Source organism: Phocoena phocoena, chromosome 14 (assembly GCF_963924675.1).
Source record: "Phocoena phocoena chromosome 14, mPhoPho1.1, whole genome shotgun sequence".
NCBI lineage: Eukaryota > Metazoa > Chordata > Mammalia > Artiodactyla > Phocoenidae > Phocoena > Phocoena phocoena.
In genome coordinates this window covers 13,539,775-13,556,353 of record NC_089232.1, presented here as the reverse complement: position 1 = coordinate 13,556,353, position 16,579 = coordinate 13,539,775, and the positions used below count along the sequence as shown (strand labels likewise).

General features: G+C 41.9%; 1 protein-coding gene across 1 annotated transcript in view; it reads left to right on the top strand.

The window, feature by feature from the left end:
- The window catches only part of KDM3A (lysine demethylase 3A), a 61,750-nt gene extending 58,346 nt beyond the window's left edge, over nucleotides 1-3,404 (top strand). Inside the window, exons 21-25 of the mRNA XM_065890768.1 lie at nucleotides 135-254; nucleotides 335-474; nucleotides 1,738-1,914; nucleotides 1,996-2,130; nucleotides 2,710-3,404. Coding sequence (XP_065746840.1) covers nucleotides 135-254; nucleotides 335-474; nucleotides 1,738-1,914; nucleotides 1,996-2,130; nucleotides 2,710-2,790 — 653 coding nt within the window. The 3' untranslated portion in view covers nucleotides 2,791-3,404. The remainder of the gene's footprint in view (nucleotides 1-134; nucleotides 255-334; nucleotides 475-1,737; nucleotides 1,915-1,995; nucleotides 2,131-2,709) is intronic.
- Nucleotides 3,405-16,579: the final 13,175 nt, after the last annotated feature.

Sequence of the window (16,579 nt, the reverse complement as noted above, 5' to 3'; positions counted from 1 at the left end):
TTAAATATTGTTCCGTTACTTTTACATGATTAGAAAGGTAGCTTTTAAGTTTTGTGACCACGTATTCCAGGGAGTGGGAAAGACTCAGGCAGTCTTTGCTGTCTCGGTAAATTTAAGGCATTTTCTGTTTGCAGGATTAATTACTCCAGAAGATCGGAAATATGGAACGACAAATCTTCACTTAGATGTATCTGATGCGGCTAATGTCATGGTCTATGTGGGAATTCCCAAAGGACAGTGTGACCAAGAAGAAGGTAGGGTGCTGAGCGTAAAAGCGGGGCTTATTCTCTGAGCTGGGACGTTGTGGTCTGATGTTTGCTCTCTCTTGCTCCAGAAGTCCTTAAGACCATCCAAGACGGAGATTCTGATGAACTCACGATAAAGCGATTTATCGAAGGAAAAGAGAAGCCAGGAGCCCTCTGGCACATATATGCTGCTAAGGACACAGAGAAGATACGAGAATTTCTTAAAAAGGTGTGCTCCTTACCCTATGGCATGTGAAGAGAGAGATGCAGAATAGCAGTGTTATACTCCATGTCGAGACCTGACTGGGTTACTGGAGAATAATCGCAGCTTCGAAAGTTAGATCTGTGCATCTCAGATTGGATAGGCTGAAGCTGGTTGCTAAGGAACAACGATTTCTAGATGAGGAGGCTCACACCTCTGAAAAGAGGGAAACTTATCTTTTTTCTTACGTCTGTGTGTTATGTCATAGTGCATTTGGAGGTTTTTGCGCTCTCCCCCTTCAGGGTGGTTCCTCTGGTGATCACGTAGTGTCTATTTGTTTTTATTGCCTTAAAAATCTAAGCACTTCAGAAGTCCATGTAACATTTCTTTGCTCTTGATAACTGTGTTCCAAGTGAGTTACTAAGGTCCCTGTTGGTTTTATCCACCCTCATTTAGTAGTAGGTCAGGAAGACCTCACACCCTACTGTGGCCATTAGCTTATGCGGGAAAGGGATACAGGGACTTTGAAGATTCCAGGTTTCCAGTAGTTAGCAGGTTGTTCAGCAAGGGTTCTGTGTGGAAGTTCTAGGCAACTGGAAAGATGGGCATATTCGGTTTTTAACCTGTTCGCCACTGAGGCTGCTAGTTGCGGCCCAGATATTTGTGGCTGGTATTCTTCAGTTGTTCATGAGGAGTGGTTAGGAACGCTCCTAGCCTGCTGCCTGGTGCCACGTTAGACCCTTAACCAGCATCTGCTTCAATCAAGATGTTTCTCACTAAGGATAATTTGACTCTTCCAGAAACCTGCCGGTCGCCATACTGTCCCTTTGATAGCGTCACCCTGCGTCTGTGCTGCCAGATACTGGGTCTAGAGTGAACGAGGTTAACCTGCAGCCAGCTGTGGGGCTGCTTCATAACTCAAGTTGTCAAGTGAATACAGACGTTTAAGAACTGCAGTGTAGCAAGTCTATTTCTAAGGAGCTTAAGTCTACTGACATTCAAAAGCCTAGGCCAAAATACTGTCCTGACACAGTGTTTACAGAAATATGCAGACTGCCACTCACGGTTTACAGGAAGTGACAGAAGGGAACGAACCCACATTTTCTTTCAGTCTCCCCTTGGGTCATTCAGTTAATGTCTTTGAGTGCTATTTTCTTTCTGCCAACAGGGACACGTGTTAAAGAAGGCCTGACATTTACTGACTGACTGCCCACACTGTCCAGGGGGCAAAATGCCCTCACGGAGACCCAGCATGTCGCTCAGTTTCATAATACTTGGAATGTGTTCTAGGTATCAGAAGAGCAAGGTCAAGAAAACCCCGCAGACCACGATCCCATTCATGATCAGAGCTGGTATTTAGACCGATCACTAAGGAAGCGTCTCCATCAGGAGTATGGAGTTCAGGGCTGGGCCATCGTGCAGTTTCTTGGAGATGTGGTATTTATCCCAGCAGGAGCTCCACATCAGGCAAGAACCATTACTTTGGTCTTTATTCTCCTTACACTGTAAACTTCGGCATGTGTGACTGTGTGGCTTGTTGTCTTCCAGGTTCATAACTTATATAGCTGTATCAAAGTGGCTGAAGATTTTGTTTCTCCAGAGCATGTTAAACACTGCTTCTGGCTTACTCAGGAATTCCGCTATCTGTCACAGACTCATACAAATCATGAAGATAAATTACAGGTAAAAATGGCCGTGATTCCTGGCGTTCTCTGACTCTGGCTCCGTAGCTCATTACCGACCCTATTATAAAAATCATCAGCAGACTTGGCCGTACCACCACACTTGGTACAGTGAGTTGATGAACTGGCTTTATGTCCAGTCCTGCTACCTACTTAGGCAAAGGAGGAATAAACATGGAGGAAATCTCATTTTGGTTTAGAGGCTTTCAGTAGTGAATCATCTAACATATGATTCCATGTTTGGAAAACTAGGGAAACAGATGAACTCTGAAAACCAGAGCTGTACCTTGGGGCTTGCTTGTGTCTGCGCTCACTGGGGGCAGGGCCACGTGGGATCAAAGCCTCTGGAGGGGGGAAAACGAGCTTTTAAGTTCTTCAAAGGAGGCACGGGTTTAAAATGTGTATAAAATAACAGCCTAAAGGAGCCCAGGGGCCTTTCAAGTATTATTAACATTTCATATTGAATTTTGAGTTTTAAATTTCGAGAGCATGGTATAAAATTGGTAGGGGGAAGGTTTATTCTTACGGACAGATTTGAGATCTCATGGTAAACTGACCATATTTTCTCTCGTCTTCTCAGGTGAAGAATGTTATCTACCATGCAGTGAAAGATGCAGTTGCTATGCTGAAAGCCAGTGAATCCAGTTTTGGCAAACCCTGAGGGTCCCAGAGGCGCCTTACCCCTGCACATTGGAAGTGAATTACTGGCAGCTGTTCAAACTCTTCAGGCAGGAATCCTGTGGACTTTGAGACTCATGTTACCTCATCTTCTTTTTTAAACTGTACCCACCTGGTAAGGGTACTCTGTCTAATGTATATTTCTAGTGTTTACAGACACTAAATGTGTATATGTAGTAACTATTTACAGAACATGCATCCTTAAACTGTGACTTCTCACCTAGTGCAGAGCTTCCACCCAGCTGTAAAAACAGAACCCCGTATCAGCTCTGGAACAAGACCTGCAGTTACTCCCCAGCCGTGTGGTTGGACAGCTTAGTCAAATGGGTTCTAACTCTTAGGAATCACCGCACAGTTCATTTGGGTTGTGTTTTGTTGTGTCTGAGTACCCGCTCCCCGACTCCTTAGGGTTCAGAAGGGCAGTGGAGGAAGCGACCACCGACGTTTGGATGTTGTGTTGCCTTAGGACTGGCATTATATAGCAGAGGTCAACTACTGCACCATTCTTGGGGTTAACCATCTTTAGTTAAACGGAGTTTTAATTTAAATGAAGCTTTGCTAATTTTAAGTGTTAAGCGTTTTGCATTAAAGTATTCGTATAATGTTTGGACTCTGTTTATTGGCATTACTCTCTGGCTGCAGTCAACACACACTTCATCAGTGTTACAGGTGTAAGAGTTTGCGCCAGGAGCTCATCTTAAAAGCACAGAAATTTGATGCTCTATTGATTTCTGAGTGGTTATTACAATGCTAACATGGAAACAAGCTTCTCCCCAGCCAAGTTGAAACTCCTGTCACACTTCCGTAAAGAAACACCACTGATTAACTACCTTTAGAAGTGACAATTAACGAAAAAACCAAATAGTGACGGGTTAAATGGTTCTGAAAAGGTAAGAGATCAAAAGTCTTTGTCTCTCTTCTGACCCATTATAGTTTAAGAGTTTACAAAGGAAAATGAAATTATTAGAAGTTTTAGAACAGTAGTATCTAAAATAATCATCTCTATGAAGGAAGACAATAAAGAAGCCACTTTCCTATAGCTCATTGATTCTCCTAGACAGCTGTAGCTGTACTAAAAGGAATTAAATTGAAATCAAGTCGTGTAGACAAAGGCCTAGAGCCTGGATTTTTACCTGTGAGCTCAGGGTAGGAGAGCGAAGATCCCCGCCTAACGTCAGCCCACTTCAAACCAAAACCTTTCATGGATGAACTTTCAAAAACAACGTTTTCTGAAAGGAATAAGTAGAAATATCTACCTATCTTAGTGGGAAACGTCTTCCCTGGGACTTTCTTACCAGAAGCTTCTTTATACAGTTTTGGATCCAGAGTTGGCACTGTTGATTAGAAATCTCCAATAGGCAAAAGAAGAGGAAAACTTGCATTCTCTATAGAGAAAATCACCTTCAAGCCAGGCCTCAAAGGAGTCCCACAGATAGTTCCAAGGGCCGTTATGCACAGTCAAATGCACCGTATCCACAAATAGGAAAACTGAAGCTGCCACGAGCGAGAGTCAGTGCAACCCTGAAGCTGCCGTATTAAACGTGCCGAGTCTGTAGGTTCTGGAATGACCCAGCACTTGCTTTATATTCTGAAGTGTTTAGTATGCTTGAAGAAATGAGAGTAGAGGGACATGAGGAAAGAATGAGATTGCCAGAAATGACCAGATTTGGAAAGAAGCTGAATAGAACTTAACAGAAATGAGACATGATGGTTAAAATTAGAAATTCAGCACATGAGTTAAGTGGCAGAAAAAAGTTCTTTTACAAACTGAAAGATTGGTAAAAATAACACAAGACAGCACTGAGTAACAGGAAACTGTAAAGAAGTGTTAACTTATGAGGCGGACACGGAAAAGTATAGGTTTGACCATCAGTGACAGAGAATTAAGAGACTGGTGAGGGAGGGTGACATTCTGAGACTGAAATTTTTCCAGTACTGACACGTCAGATTGAAGAAGCCTAACTAAATCAATCAAGATGAATAAAATAGCCACACCTGTGCCCAAAACAAATAGGTTCTTAAAAGTACCCAGAGGGCCTCCCTGGTGGCGCAGTGGTTGAGAGTCCGCCTGCCGATGCAGGGGACACGGGTTCGTGCCCCGGTCCGGGAAGATCCCACATGCCGCGGAGCGGCTGGGCCCGTGGGCCATGGCCGCTGCGCCTGCGCGTCCAGAGCCTGCGCTCCACAGCGGGAGAGACCACAACAGTGAGAGGCCCGCGTACGGCAAAAAAAAAAAAAAAAAAAAAAAAGTACCCAGAATGGGGAAAAACATTGTAAACCTTCAAAGAGGTGACAGACTTAACAGCTGACTTCTTAACAACAACAGGGGGAGTCAAGAAAGTCGATGCCACTCTTACTGTGCCAGAGAACGTGCCTGAAAATAAGTCTAGACACAGCAAAATGATTTTCCCTGTTCTTACTGACATTTTCAGATAAAAGCCAGAGTTTCTCTTCAGGCCCTTGCTGAAGGAACTTTTCAGAATATCCTCAGGGTTAAAAAAAAGAATAAGAAAAAGAAAAAAAGAATATCCTTAGGAAAAAAAGTAACCCACATCATGATGCAAGAAAAAACGGTGTGCAACGGAAACTGTGAATTCATGGGTAATCTTAAGCAACAGTGGAACAATGTTTTCAGAAGTCCGGATAAAGTTCCTCTGAAAGTTAAACATAGAATTAACGCATGATCCAGCAATTCCACTGCTATGTTTATACTCAAAAGAATTGAAAGCAAGGATTCAAGCAGGTACTGGTAGACTCATGTTCATAGCAGCATTATTCACAAGAACCAAGAAGCGGAAACAACCCAATAGATGAACAGATAAACAATGTGGCATATCTATACAGTGGAACATTTCTCAGTCTCTTAAAAAGGAAAGAAATTCTGACACAGGCTACAACATGGATGAGTCTTGAAAATACACTAAGTGAAATATGGCAGACACACAAAAGGACAGATATTGTATGATTCCACTTATATGCGGGACAGTCATGTTCCTAGAGTAGAGACAGGAAGTAGAATGATGGTTACTGGGGCTGAGAGCAAGGGGGACCGGCAGTTACTGTTTGACGGTTCCAGACTTTCTGTTTGGGATGATGTTGTACAACATTGTAGATGTCCTGACTGCCACTGAACTGTACACTTAAAAATGATTAAAATGGTCAATTTTGTGTTACGTGTATTTTAACCAAAATAAAAATTAACTCCAAGTAGGAAAAGCTTGCGGAGTTGAATGAGAAAATGACATCCTTATTGTTTTAATTGATTAAAAAGGTAGGAAAGAAGGAAGAAGTGGGACTTCTCTAAATGCAAGTCTCCCCACTATTCAGAAGTATTGAAAGTAGAGGTTTCCTCTGAAACCTTTCGTGAGCGTAGGAGCAGGTACCTCAGGACACATCTTGCTAATGGATGCACAAAATAAATAGACATAAAGCACAGAGGCTCACAGACACAGTTCAAAGCTATGGCGCCTTGACGTTGAGTGTAGTTTCCTGGGAAGGAGCTTGGCAGTGCCGCTCTCACTGTTCAGGATGCATGCTGCCTCTGTAACACCTCTCTGCAAAACAAACGCTGAATGCTGCTTTCGCATTTTGCCTGTTTTTTTGGTAAAAGCAGAAATCCTCTTCAGATTTCTTTCAGTTAGCAAAAACAGGTACTAATGTAGGTATTTCGTAAAAGTGAAGCGAACTTTCAACAAGTGGACGATACTTGCGCTCCAGTTGCAAGATGAAGATGGTCTGACTAGATTAAGTAAAAGACTTGACTATATACTACTTACAAAAGATACAGTTTGTAGGTTAGAAGTAAAAGCACGGAAGAAGTTATATCGTGCAAACACTAACTATGAAAGCACACATGGCTCTATTAATACCAAAGTGATTTTAAGATAGGGTTTTACCAGAGGGAAGTTGTTTTCACAATCATGAAAGGATTCATTCAGCAGGAAGATACAATAATCCTGAGTATGAACCTAATAACAGAACTTAAAAGTAAGATGAAGCAAAACTGGACAAAATTAAAGGAGAAAACAAGTTCACAATTACAGCTGAAGATTCCCACCCACCTTTCTGTAATTGATACAATAAACATATAAAACAAATATAAAATATTTGAACCTATCAAACAAATGGACACTTATTAGAACACTAAAGCCAGTGGCTGCAAAATACACATTCATTTCAAGCGCACGTTGCTTATTCAAGAACAACCATACACTGCCCCAAAACAAAGGTAACTACGAAATTCTCAGATGTCGAGAAATTAAGCAACATACTTCTAAGTAACCCACTGATCAAGAAAAAATCAGAATGGAAATGAGATACTTGGAACGGAATAATAAAAATACAACCATTCAAAAGTGGTGGAATTCAGTTTACAGCAGTGCTTAGATGGGAATGTATAGCTTTAAATGTATGTGTACGGGGCTTCCCTGGTGGTCCAGTGGCTAAGACTCTGTGCTCCCAATGCAGGGGGCCTGGGTTCCATCCCTCGTCAGGGAACTCGATCCCACACGCTGCAACCAAAGATCCTGCACACCGCAACAAAGATCCTGCCGGGCCACGACTAAGACCTGGCACAGCCAAATAAATAAATAAATAATTTTTTAAAATGTATGTGAAGTAATGTTTCTTTCTAAAACGTTCAGTAGAAGCCCTTCATCAATGAAAACGTGCAGTAGGATTTTTAACAGAGGATTCAGTTTTTTCAACAGATCTAAGACTACTCAGATTTTCCTTTTTTATTTTTTACTGTATGTTTTATGTTAGCTATGGCCTTGTCATATATGACGCCATATATATTCAGGTGTGTTCCCTCTCTGTTCACTTTGTTGAGAGTTTTTATTGGAAATGGATGTTGATAGCTCCCCGTCAGCCACATGATCCTGAGGGTAAACAACCAATACTCTTCAGTGTACTGTATGGCTTGCATTTTTTACAGACTGTGGTTTGTGTTTTCACATCCTGTAATGTCTGCAAAACGCCCGTCTGCATCTGCTGCTTCTAGTAGGAAGAAGAGGAAGGCGATTACTCTTGAGATAAAACTCAAGGTAATTGCCCAGCACGAAGGTGGCAAGCCAGTAATGATCATCGCACGTGAGTTAGGAATTTTCCATTGATGATAAAGATCTTAAAGGATAAGAAGTGAATCAACGATGCAGTGAAACAGCATCAGTTAAATACACCACGATCACGAAGAAAAGAGCTGGGCTAATTGATGATATTGAAAAATGACTTGTCATGTGATAGACCAGATACAGAAACGTGCACCACTTAGCTGACTGATGACCCAGGCTAAGGCAAGCAGTCTTTTCGATTCACTCTTTATACACAAGTGTTTACAGCAAGTCACGGGAGGTTTCAGTGCTTCAAAAGCATCATAATTTTCATAATGTGAAAGTCAGCAGTGAGGCAGCAAGTGCCAATGTTAAAGGTGTTGAAGCTCTTAAGGAAGAGCTATACAGGACGACTGTGGGTGAGAAGTATTTGCTGGAACAAAAAGTTAATGAAACAAGCTTGTCCTAGGACTGTATGCCAGAACACACATACATTCATGAAGAGTCCAAGACAATGTCAGGCATTCAGAGACCATTTAACACTGCTTTGGGGTGGAAATGTTGCAGGGTTCAAATTAAAGCCTTTCCTAATGTACCCATTAGAGAATCCTAGAGCATTCAAGAATGTGAGCAACTTCCCATTTGTTATTACCATAATAAGAAAGCCTGGAAACAGTAGCATTGTTTGGAGACTTTTTTTTAACTGTTTGTCACAGGCAAGAGAATATTGTAGGCAAAACAACATCCCCTTCCAGCTGATCTTGGACAGAGCTCCAGGGCATCCACAGCATGTCTGTGACATGCATCCTGATGTAAAGGTTGTGTATTCGCTCCCAAACACAACCACGCTCTAAATGTGAACCATCACTGCAGCAGGGGAAGAAGTCACACAGCAGTGCGTGAATGGCATTTGGAAGGAGGTTCTGAAGACCTACATGGACGCGCTGAAAGGCTTTTAACGAAGATTCTACTGTTGCCGAAACAGTAAAGTAACCAGATGCTACTGCTTGGGAAGCAGCTAGAATTGGACGTTGATAAAGAGGATATTCACGAGCTTCTCGGCATCGAGGCTGAAGAGCCTTCCAATGAAGAGCTGATTGAACTGGAGGAAGAAAGAAGTTGAGGCAGAGGAAGAAGTTATACCCGAGGCACCAAGAAAGTTCACAGCAAAGAAACTGGCAGAGGCGTTTGCTGCTATCACCAGTGGTGTACGGAAGTTAGAAGAAATGGATGTTAATTACAAGAGATTGGCAAGACCTGGCAGGCAGATACGGGAAGCTCTTGCTTACCATAGAGAAGAAAAACTATGCAGTCAAAACTGGTTATCTTCTTGAAGAACAAACAGTATGCCTGCTAAACCAAGTGTCAATGCCCCAGGTCTTTCTACCGGCTATTCTCAAGCCTCATCAGAAGAGAGACTGATGACCCTGTGGCTGTAGCATCCCCATCATCCAGCAGTTAACTGTAGTTCAATCCTTCAAAATTCTTCAGATCCAGTGTGCTTTCAGCTGGGTACATTACTGGTGAGTACCCATACAGCCATTCTGTTTTTCACTTTCAAGTACAGTATTCAATAAATTACATGAGATATTCGACACTTTATTATAAAATAGGCTTGTGTTAGATGATTTTGCCCAACTATGGGCTAATGTAAGTGTTGTGAGCACATTTAAGGTAGGCTAGGCTAACCTAGTAGGTTAAGCGTATTAAATAAAAAAATTTTTTAACATCTTTATTGGGGTATAATTGCTTTACAATGGTGTGTTGGTTTCTGTTTTATAACGGAGTGAGTCAGCTGTACATATACATATGTCCCCATATCTCCTCCCTCTTGCATCTCCCTCCCTCCCTATCCCACCCCTCTAGGTGGTCACAAGGCACCGAGCTGATCTCCCTGTGCTGTGTGGCTGCTTCCCACTAGCTATCGATTTTACGTTTGGTAGTGTATATATGTCCATGCCACTCTCTCACTTCGTCCCAGCTTACCCTTCCCCATCCCTGTGTCCTCAAATCCATTCTCTACATCTGCATCTTTATTCCTGTCCTGCCCCTAGGTTCTTCAGAACCATTTTTTTTCTTTAGATTCCACATATATGTTACCATATGGTATTTGTTTTTCTCTGACTTACTTCACTCTGTATGACAGAGTCTAGGTCCATCCACCTCACTACAAATAACTCAATTTCGTTTCTTTTTATGGCTGAGTAATATTCCATTGTATATATGTACCATATCTTCCTTATCCATTCATCTGTCAATGGACACTTAGTTTGCTTCCATGTCCTGGCTATTGTAAATAGAGCTGCAATGAACACTGTGGTACATGACTCTTTTTTGAATGACGGTTTTCTCAGGGTATATGCCCAGTAGTGGGATTGCTGGGTTGTATGGTAGTTCTAGTTTTAGTTTTCAAAGAAACCTCTATACTGTTCTCCACAGTGGCTGTATCAGTTTACATTCCCACCAACAGTGCAAGAGGGTTCCCTTTTCTCCACATCCTCTCCAGCATTTATTGTCTGTAGATTTTTGATGATGGCCTTTCTGACTGGTGTGAGGTGATACCTCACTGTAGTTCTGATTTGCATTTCTCTAATGATTAGTGATGTTGAGCATCCTTTCATGTGTTTGTCCCGTTGCGGAGCACAGGCTCCGGACGCGCAGGCTCAGCGGCCATGGCTCACGGGCCCAGCCGCTCTGCGGCATGTGGGATCTTCCCAGACCAGGGCACGAACCCGTGTCCCCTGCATCGGCAGGCAGACTCAACCACTGCACCACCAGGGAAGCCCTGTCCATTTTTTGATTGGGTTTTTTTTTTTTTTGGATTTTGAGCTGCATGAGCTGTTTGTAAATTTTGGAGATTAATCCTTTGTCAGTTGCTTCATTTGCAAATATTTTCTCCCATTCTGAGGGTTGTCTTTTCGTCTTGTTTATGGTTTCCTTGGCTGTGTAAAAGCTTTTAAGTTTAATTAGGTCCCATTTGTTTATTTTTGTGTTTTTTTTTTTCATTACTCTAGGAAGTGAGTCAAAAAAGATCTTGCTGCGATTTATGTCAGTGTTCTGCTACGTTTTCTCTAGTTGCGGCGAGCAGGGGCTACTCTTCGTTGTGGTACTCGTGCTTCTCATTGCGGTGGCTTCTCTTGTTGTAGAGCACAGGCTCTAGGCATGTGGGCTTCAGTAGTTGCGGTTCACGGGCTCTAGAGCGCAGGCTCAGTAGTTGTGGCGCACGGGCTCAGTTGCTCCGTGGCATGTGGGATCCTCCCAGACCAGGGATCGAACCCGTGTCCCCTGCATTGGCAGGTGGATTCTTAACCACTGCACCACCAGGGAAGTCCCTCTCCTTCATTATTGAAGGATAGTTTTGCTGGATGTAGAATTCTTCATTGAAAGTTTTTTCTTTCAGCACCTTAAATACGTCACCCCACTGCCTCTGGTTTCCATGGTTTCCGATGAGAAGTTAGCTGTAAATCTTATTGAGGATCCCTTGAACATGAGGAGTTGCTTCTCTTTTGTTGCTTTCAAGATTCTCTGTCTCTTTTCAACAGTTGGATGATAATGTGTCTTAGCGTGGATCCCTTTGATTTTATCTTGCTTGGAATTTGTTGAGCTATCTGCATGTATAGGTTAGTATCTTTCAGATATGGGAGGTTTTCAGTCATTATTTCTTCAAATATTCCTTTTGCTCCTTTTTCTCGCTCTCTTATCCTTCTGGTCCTCCCATAATGCACGTGTTGGTGAGCTTGATGGTCTCCCACAAGTCCCTTGGGCGGTGTTCATTTTCCTTTCTGCTTCTCAGACTGGATCATTTCAGTTGTTCTGTCTTCAAGTTTACCTATGTTTTCTTCTTCCTCCTCAAATATGCTGTTGAACCCCTTTAGTGTATTTTTTTTTTCATTTCGGTTTTTGTACCTTCCAGCTGCAGAATTTCTATGTGGTTCCTTTTTATTATTTCTCTTTATTGATATTCTCATTTTGTTTGTATATTATTTTCCTGGTTTTCTTTACTTAAGCATATCTCAGACAGCTGGCTTAAAGTCTTTGTCTAGCAAGTGTGGTATCTGGGCTTCTTCAGGGATGGTTTCTGTAAATTTAATTTTTTTCCTTTGAATGGGCTGTACTTTCCGTTTTCTTTGTATGCTTTGTGATTTTGTTGTTGTTGAAAACTGGACATTCCAATATTCCAGAATAATTCTGGAAATCAGAATCCCCCCCTTCCCAGGGATTTTTCTGTTCTGAATTATTGAAGGCTTAGCTGTGTTCAGCCAATGTTTTGACAGAGATTTCCTTGAATTTCAGAACCTTAAAAAACAAACAAAAACACCTCTTCCAATCTCCTATGGATTGGCTCTGTGCTGGGACAGTCTTAACACTTAGCCAGACCATTTATGATTCTGCCTCAGCCTTCACTTTCTGAATGCACCAAGCCTATAGGTCAAGCAGTGATGAAAACTGGGTTCTTTTCAGGTCTTTTCTGAGCATAATTCCTGTCCTGCTTTTCTAAATTCCCCAGTATACACAATTGCTTTTGAATGCACTAATATCCCAAAGAAATCCTCTCCCTGGCTTTTCCTCCCAGGTTTTGAGCAGTCTCTTATAATCTTTTGCCCCAGGTGGCTCTGCACATTAAAAAAAAAAAAAAAAAAAAAAATCCTTAACATGTTTTCCAGCAAAACTTGCTGCTTTTCCACCCTGAATAAATTCCAAGATAGGCAAACCAGAGATGAGCACCTTTAGTCTTTCAGGATGGCCCTTAGATTGGGGCAAACATGACAATTTAGGAATAAGGTCTTCTCTCTTTCCCTGGGACTAGAGGGACCAGGGTCTCACATTTGAGAATGTGGGCTGCCGTCTTCAAGACTGCTGCCAAGCCGGGAGAGAGGTTTGTCCAGGGCAAGTGAAAATGCCACAAAGCTTTCTTTCTGTTTTGAAGGTTTTTTTCTTAATACAGCATCTTCTTGGTTGCTATAAACCTTTGTTTTCCAGAGTTCTGAAAAAGTTGGTTCTGACAGTTGCTGGTACTTTTTTCAATGTTTCTTTGGAAGGATGGGTGTTTGGACCTGTCTACTCCTCCATTTTGCTGACAACTCTATAAATATATTATAAAACTATAATTAATTATATGTAAATGAGAACTTCCTTAAGAAAAAGTATTTCCCTACTGGGGTTTAGACTTGGATTTCTGAAATGGTTCAGTGGCTAGGGAATGTTCATTCTGGTATCTCAAAAGGAAACTGCTTGGTTAAATAAATTGGTAAAAGCATATGGAAAGGCTGTGAAAAGTTAAAAAAAAAAAAACCTGCTTTATGTTTATTTCAACCAAACATTTCGCAAGTTTATTTTCACTTATGAGCCTTTCTTATTGGTAATACAGAATAGCATTTGAAGAGCATCTGTCACTAGGGTAGGACAAGGAAAACTGTCCAGTTTTTCCGAGCTTTGAGTTTTCACAGTTGTTCCCATAAATACAGCTATGGGGTTGGATTTTAGGGAGGTGCAGAGGCAGGCATGACTAGTACTATTCTGGAGCAAATATGAGTCATAACCCCTTCTCTCCAGGAGCTCTGAGACACACCTTTAAGTATATGACACGACAAAGGGCCTAAGGCCAGGTGAGCTGTACAACCGGCAGGGGCTCAGGAAGGTGTCTTTGACAGACAACATGGGGAGAGTGGGGAGGGACAGAGAAAGGAAAGTTATCATCTGCCTAGAACGAACTGCTGGGTGATCACCATAAGCTGACAGTGATTTTTAAAGAGTAAGCTGTGTTTGAAGGCAACACAAATGAGTTGGCAGTGTGGAATGCTATTCTGGAATGCAACCCTTTAAATTGGGTTTTTTTGGGCACCAAGCAGATTCATCTGGGGATGGGGTGGGGAGAGTGGGAGCTGGTGCTGTGCTGGACCTAAATCAAGGGCCTGAGGTTTAGAGGAAAACTTTTATTGCAGGCGTTGATACCATGGTTTCCCTTTCCGGATTGCAGACCTTTCCAGGGCCAGAAGAGTATCTGACTCAGCTTGTTTCCATTGATACCCAACAGAGTACTGAGGGGAAATGGAAGATGCGGCCTGATAACGAGCCAATAATGCTCTTTCCTCAGCCTGAAAACAGGAATGGAAAACTCAGGACCTCTTAAACAATTCAAACACACCAACCCTACATTGAGATGATTTTATCTGAATGGTGGAAAGAGTGCTTGTCATTATTCTGCCCAGCCATGCACCTGGATAAACACTGATTATCCACATAAGGACAAAAATGCTCAGGGGTTATGAGCATTCCTTAATTCCAAAATCATTCTGTGAATAAATTAGCCAGATAAATGCGATCATAAAACTATATCCTGTCAATATGTCAGTTCCTCTCAACTTGACTTACAGATTCAAAGCAGTCCCAGTCAGAATCCCAGCAAGTTTTGTGGATATTGACAGATGAATTCTGAAGTTTATACAGAGAGGCAAGAGACCCAGAATAGACAACACTGTTGGAGAAGAACAAAGTTGGAGGACTGATGCTACCTGACTTCAAGAATTACTATTAAGCTACAGTAATCAAGACAATTTGGTACTGGCAAAAAAATAAGCAAATACATCAATGGAACAGAATAGAGAGCCCCAAAATAGGCCCACATAAATATAGTCAACTGATCTCTAATGAAGCAGTGAGGGCAGTATACTGTAGCAAAGATAGTCTTTTCAACAAATGGTGCTGGAATAACTGGACATCCACATGCAAAGAAATCAATCTAGACACAGACGTTACATGCTTTACAAGAATTAATACAGATCACAGACCTAAATGTAAAATGCAAAACTATAAGACTACTAACAAAATAACACAGAAACTCCAGGTGACCTTGTGTATGGCAATGACTTTTAAGATCCAATATCAAAGGCACTATCATGAAATAAATAATTGCTAAGGTGGACTTCATTAATATTAAAAACTGCTCTGTGAAAAACAATGTGAAGAGAATAAGAAAACAAACCACAGATTGGGAGGAAATGTTTGCAAAATGTATTTCTGATAAAGCACTATTATCCACAGTATACAAAGAAGTCTTAAAACTCAGCAATAAGAAACAACCCAATTAAAAATGGGCAAAAGTTCTAAACAGATACCTCACCAAAGAATATATACATATGGCAGAAAAGCACATAAAGAGATGTCAAACATCATATATCATCAGGGAAATGCAAATTAAAACGAGATACCGTTACACACTTATTAGGATATAGTCAAAATCCAAAACAACCACCAAATACTCGTGAGGGTGTGGAGCAACCGGAACGCTCATCACTGCTGGCGGGAATGCAAAACGGTACAGCCACTCAGCAAGACTGTCAGTTTTTTGCAAAACTAGACATACTCTTACCATAAGATCCAGCAACTGTGCTCCTTGGTATTCACCTAAATAGTTGAAATGCATGTCTACACAAAGACCTGCACACAGACATTTATGGCTTTATTCATAATTGCCAAAACTTTGAAGCAACCGAGACGTCCTTCCGTAGGTGAGTGGATCGTGTGGTACATGTGGACAATGGAACATTATTTAGCACTAAAAAGAAGTGGCCTGTCAAGCCACGAAAAGACATGGAGGAAACTTACATGCATATTACTAAGTGTGAGAAGCCAATGTGAAAGGGCTATGTACTGTATGATTCCAGGAGTAAATGTACTTGCGGGGTGTGAGATGTCAGTACATACAAGTGGGAGACGGTGCCTGTGTCAGGGCCAGAGGTGTACATGGGAACTCTATTTTCTGCTCAATTGTGCTCTGAACCTAAAACTTCTCTGAAAAATAATGTTTACTTAAATAACAAACTATATCCTAAAGATGAAATCCAGAGCAATAGGACGGTCCCCTGGATTGAAGATTCCCATTTTGCAGGATGAGACTAGAAGGCCCTCGCTGCAGCACATCAGATACACTTGGGTTTCTCCATACAATCTACAAAACCAACCTGGGAGAGAGTGGTTGGGGTTTTTTTCCTACCTGTTTAGGGCACACAAGACTTGGACCAGAGGGACCTGGGTTGAACCCCAGTTCTGCCACTTCGTGACTGTGATTTAGGATACGTCACTTCCGCAAGCTGAGCTGTTTTCCTAATTTGTAAAGACTGAATGATTACATATGTTAAACAGCTTTGTAAACTGTCAGGCCCACACAAATATAAATTGCTACTGCTGAATGATTTCAAAATATAACTTAGAAGTGTGTGAGTCGTTTACAATGCATGACCACACCATGCCTCTTTCACCGGTCAGCTCCTGGCTTTGAGAAAGCACTGATATGTACGCCCATATCCCATGCATCCAAGACAATCGGCTTAACGCAGGAAAGGCAATCAGAGGGTGAAAGAGTCCTAATCTCACAGCTGTCTGCAACTTGCAATGGGAAGGAAAGGGAGGAAAGCTACAGACACACACACACCCCTCAGGACACACATGATATAGTTCCCCAGCCAACAAGACAAGGGGTCACAATTCCCAAGCGTACTTTTGCTTACACAGATGACAAAAAGCAGAAGAGTAGCTCGCACAGCACATCTGTGAAGGCTGGGGAGCACAGGGTCCACAGAGCAGAAGCCCTTTCAGCTGAGCTTCCGAATCCCATGTGCCCTGCTATAGCACCTCCTCTTTCCAAGGCCAACATATAAAATAATTTGGGACAGCAAACACCTTGAAAGTTCATTGCACCCAACAATCTACAATGAGACCAAA